Source organism: Gekko japonicus, unplaced genomic scaffold (genome assembly GCF_001447785.1).
Source record: "Gekko japonicus isolate JY-2015 unplaced genomic scaffold, Gekko_japonicus_V1.1 scaffold1765, whole genome shotgun sequence".
Taxonomy (NCBI): Eukaryota; Metazoa; Chordata; class Lepidosauria; order Squamata; family Gekkonidae; genus Gekko; species Gekko japonicus.
In genome coordinates this window covers 374113-378950 of record NW_015165296.1, presented here as the reverse complement: position 1 = coordinate 378950, position 4838 = coordinate 374113, and the positions used below count along the sequence as shown (strand labels likewise).

General features: G+C 51.9%; 1 protein-coding gene across 1 annotated transcript in view; it reads left to right on the top strand.

Annotated features, from left to right (window-relative positions):
• The first annotated feature begins 3330 nt into the window (after positions 1 to 3330).
• PSTPIP1 (proline-serine-threonine phosphatase interacting protein 1) overlaps positions 3331 to 4838 on the top strand; it is a 57075-nt gene continuing 55567 nt past the window's right edge. Inside the window, exon 1 of the mRNA XM_015410375.1 lies at positions 3331 to 3470. Coding sequence (XP_015265861.1) covers positions 3438 to 3470 — 33 coding nt within the window. The 5' untranslated portion in view covers positions 3331 to 3437. The remainder of the gene's footprint in view (positions 3471 to 4838) is intronic.

Here is a 4838-nt window from a genome sequence, read left to right as displayed (position 1 = left end):
GGACGATGAACTGGGGACAACAGGCTGGCTGCTCACACCAGCGCGGGGCTTGAACTAACACAGTTCAGATGTTAAGGCAGTGGGATATATATAAGTGGCAGACTCTAATCCAGAGAACTGGGCTTGATTCCCCACTCCACCTGAAACCTGCTGGGTGACCTTGGGCCAGTCACCCTTCTCTCCAAACTCAGCCACACCTACCTCACAAGGTGCCTGTTGTGGGGAGAGGAAAGGAAGGGAAATACTGTTTCACACAGAGAGTGATTAAAATGTGGAAATTGCTGCCAGAGGATGTCATGATGGCTGATCTTTCCAAAGGGGTTAGAGAGATTCATGGAGGAGAAGTCTATTAAGGGCTGAGGGGGACCCTCCACCTTCAGAGGCATTAGACCTCTGAATCCCAGAGCCAGCAGGTCAGGGGAAGGCCTTGGCCTCTATGCCCTGTTGTTTTTGCAATAACCGGCGACGTTTTGCCCGCGCTCGTCAAAATCCAGGAAACGTCGGTCGCGCACGCTGTCCGGCGCCTGCCTCACCCGGGCCTACATCGGCCTGTGGCTTTCCAAATGTCGCTGCGCAAAACTGCGTTCGCCGTGAATATGAATGAAAGAGTTCTCCACCTCAGTACTCAGCATGAAACGCAGGCTAGACATAAGTGGCAGAGGATGGACCAAAATGCAGACGACTTTCAAGAACTCATCTCTTGCGTCTCCTTCCAAATGGATTTAGTATGGTGTACTTCTATGAATTGCCCTGGCCTGGATGGCCCAGGATGGCCCGATCTCGTCAGATCTCAGGAGCTAAGCAGGGTCGGCCCTGGTTAGTCCTTGGATGGGAGACTGCCAAGGAAGTCCAAGGGTTGCTATGCAGAGGCAGGCCATGGCCAACCACCTCTGAGTGTCTCTTGCCTTCACCTGGATGGCCCAGGCTAGCCCAATCTCGTCAGATCTTGGAAGCTAAGCAGGGTCAGCCCTGGTTAGTCCTTGGATGGGAGACCACCAAGGAAGTCCAAGGGTTGCTATGCAGAGGCAAGCAGTGGCAAACCACCTCTGCTTGTCTGCCCTGACCTGGATGGCCCAGGCTAGGCCAATCTCGTCAGATCTCGGAAGCTAAGCAGGGTCAGTCCTGGTTAGTCCTTGGATGGGAGACCACCGAGGAAGCCTAAGGGTTGCTATGCAGAGGCAGGCCATGGCAAACCACCTCTGTTCGTCTCTTGCCTTTATGTGGGTGGCCCAGGCTCGCCTAACCTCATCAGCTCTCAGAAGCTAAGCAAGGTCAGCTCTGGTTAGTACTTCGAAGGGAGACCACCAAGGAAGTCCACAGTTGGTATGCAGAGGCAAGCAATGGCAAACAACCTCTGTATGTTTCTTGCCTTGACCTAGATGACCCAGGCTCTAGCCTCAACTGGTCAGATCCCAGAAACTAAGCAGGGTCAGCCCTAGTCAGTATTTGGATGGGAGACTGCCAAGGGAAGTCCAGGGTCGCTATGCAGAGGTAAAGTAAAGAGTAAAGGTTCCCTTGCTCGAAAGCCAGTCGAATCCGACTCTAGGGTTGCGGCGCTCATCTCCGTTTCAAAGCCGAAGAGCCAGCGCTGTCCGAAGACGTTTCCATGGTCATGTGGCCGGCATGACTAAACACCAAGGCGCACGGAACGCTGTTACCTTCCCACCGAAGTGGTACCTATTTATCTACTTGCAATTTCTTGCTTTCGAACGGCTAGGTTGGCAGGAGTTGGAACTAGAGACGGGAGCTCACTCCGTCATGCGGCACACTCGGGTCTCGAACTGCTGAACTACCGACCTTCCACAGCCTGCAGTTCAGCGTCTTAACCACTTGAGCCACCGCAGCTCCAGCCTATGCAGAGGTAGGCAATGGCAAACCACCTCTGTTCCCCTGCCTTGAACTGGATGGCCCAAGCTAGCCAATCTCCTCAGATCTCAGAAGCTAAGCAGGGTCGGCCCTGGCTGGTACTCGGATGGGAGACCGCCAAGGAAGACCACCGTTGCTATGCAGAGGAAACACAATGGCAACCCCCCTCTGTTCATCTCTTGCCTGGAAAAACCCTACAGGGTTGCCATAAATCAGCGGTGATTTGATGGCACTTTCCTCCACCACTTCTGTGAATTCAACGTCCCCTTTTTTAAAAAAAACCTGCTTTGGCACTCTCTCAATTTTTGATAGCCCCACATTTCCTTCACCGTTGCTATGCAGAGGAAACACGATGGCAACCCCCCTCTGTTCATCTCTTGCCTGGAAAAACCCTACAGGGTTGCCATAAATCAGCGGTGATTTGATGGCACTTTCCACCACCACTTCTGTGAATTCAACGTCCCCCTTTTAAAAAACAAAAAACAACTGCTTTGGCACTCTTTCAATTTTTGATAGCCCCACATTTCCTTCCGCCTCCAGGAGGAACGAAACCATTTTGCAATATATTCCAAAGCGCTGGCTCTCTGGCTACCTAGCAAACGCCTTCTCCGCTTTGCCGGGACGTTAGCGAAGGAGCGTGGAAGCCCTGAGCTCCATTGGCCGGGAAGGTCTGAATAATCACATCCTGAAAGGCCTTGAGTGACGGGTACCAGGGGACCGTGCCCCATTAGCATTCCAGCAGCGCACTGTGTGCGCTAACTCTTTCATTCATATTCACGGCGAATGCAGTTTTGCACAGCAACATTCGGAAAGCCACAGGCCGATGTAGACCAGGGTGAGGCAGGCGGCGGACAGTGTGCGCGAGTCGCGACCAACGTTTCCTGGATTTTGTCGAGAGCTGGCAAAACGTTGCCGGTTATTGCTGCAATCGCTGAGCGTGCAACACCACAGCTCTGTTTCCTGTGTGCCTGTGTGTGATTCCTCTACAGTGCAAAAATAAAATAAAATAAAATACATATCTCCCCACTGCCACCAAACAAAAATATGCCTTGCATCAAGATACGCCACTTGCACGGCTGACGGCCGCGTCACCGAACTTAGATCTCTCTTTCCAAGGTGTCGTTTCATCCCTTTTATCAGATAGACCTTTTGCTTCTCTGGAGTGTCGATCGCCCTGTCGTCATTTTTAAAAATGTGTGTCTCATTTGCATCTAAATGACAAGGCGTCAGCCTGGTCGCCAGTTTCCTTATTTCAATATATATATTCACTGGTTGCCAGAAATTGAAATGGGGTTGTGACTTAAGAACCCAGGGGGGTGGAGCCAGATGAGAGGAAGAGGAAGGGGGGGAGACCTGTGAAGTTTGGGCCTCTTTTTCCCTCTTTCCTTTCCGAGCGACAAGCTATGGTGCTGCAGTTTCCCTCCGTCTGACAGGTGCCGTTTTGCGAGTTGTTACAAGGAAACACGGCCTGAGGAGCGCGTTCTTTTCCTGCTCTGGAGCGCAAGCGGCACGCCTCTTTCCAAAACTTTTGCGCCACCTTGCCCCAAACCGATCCGTTCCAGTCTGTCGCCATGGCGCAGCTGCAGTTTAAAGATTCCTTCTGGGTAAGTGTTGCGTTCTGATGCTCGGTATTCATAGAGATACGAAGCGAAGCATTTAACACTGTGAATCAAGAATTCGACAGATCGACAGCATTGAAGATCAGGGATTGTTCTTGTAGTGGGAGTGGTTTTTTTGGGGGGGGCTGCGCATTTGCAAACTGGCAGTTCGGGGACCTGAATGCACCTGTTGAGTACACCTAGTCTTTCCACAACTCAGGTACACCTGTGTGCATGCATCGTGGTGGTGGGGAAAGGCTCTAATGCCAAGCCAGAGTGGCCAGTGGCTCTATAGAAGTCACTGTCATTAAGAACGTCCAACTGCTTTCAAGCTATGTTGCTCAAGAAAAAATGAATGTCGGTCCAGAGTTCTAACATTAACATTAGCCAACCCCTTTTTTTTGCATTTCTTGTATCTGGTTTAGCTGTAAAATATTCCTGACGTGTTGCCTTGATCTTGGCAGAGGTTGCCAACGTCACGCGAACCGTGTGTTTTACGCAAAGCTCAAAGAGATCTTATCGGATTGCCCCGCCCTGGTTTCCCGTCTGAGCCCGGCATAGCTTGAAACCATTAAATAGAAAGCAGGTTCCCCCTGTACCCACTTCTTGGGTGTTGGATTCACTGTCTAACCATCTCATCCTTTGCCGTCCCCTTCTTCTTTGACCTTCGATCTTTCCCAGCATCAGGGTCTTCTCCAGTGAGGGCTCCCTTCTCATTTGGGGGCCAAAGTATTTGAGCTTCAGTCTCTGGCCTTCCAGGGAACAGTCAGGGTTGATTTCTTTGAGGATGGACTGATGTGATCTCCTGGCAGTCCAAGGGACTCTCAAGAGTCTTCTCCAGCACCGTAATTCAAAATTGTGCTACCCTAGCTGACCCCTAGACCAGGAAGGTCCACTGCAGGAGAACAGTGCCCTGTGCTAATGTCTGCTTTTGCGCTGGGGGATGGGAACCAGTGTCCCCCCCCTCACCAAGCTGAGTTAGTGTGAGCCAGCTCACAGTTCTTTAGCCTCCAGCTCACACCTTTTTGTCTCAGCTCAGGAAGGATGGGGCTCCAGAGCAAACTCATTGACGCAGCAGCCAAATCGCTCGCTCACAACTTTAATGCCAGTAGCTCACAAAGTAGAATTTTTGCTCATGAGCAGGGGTCATTTCCTGGGGGAGCGCACAGGAGCGGAGCTCCGGCAGTAAGGAGCCTAGGGGACGGGCACATGCAACAAGCCCCGCCCCCTGCTCCCAGCAGCCCTCAGTCAGGCCACAAGGAGCAAGAAGCAACCAGGTAAGTTGCAGAGCCCCCCCCCCATAGCTAGCAATCCAAAACAGTCCAGTGGCACCTTTAAGACCAAGTTTTATTCTGCGAGGGCAGATCTGCACGT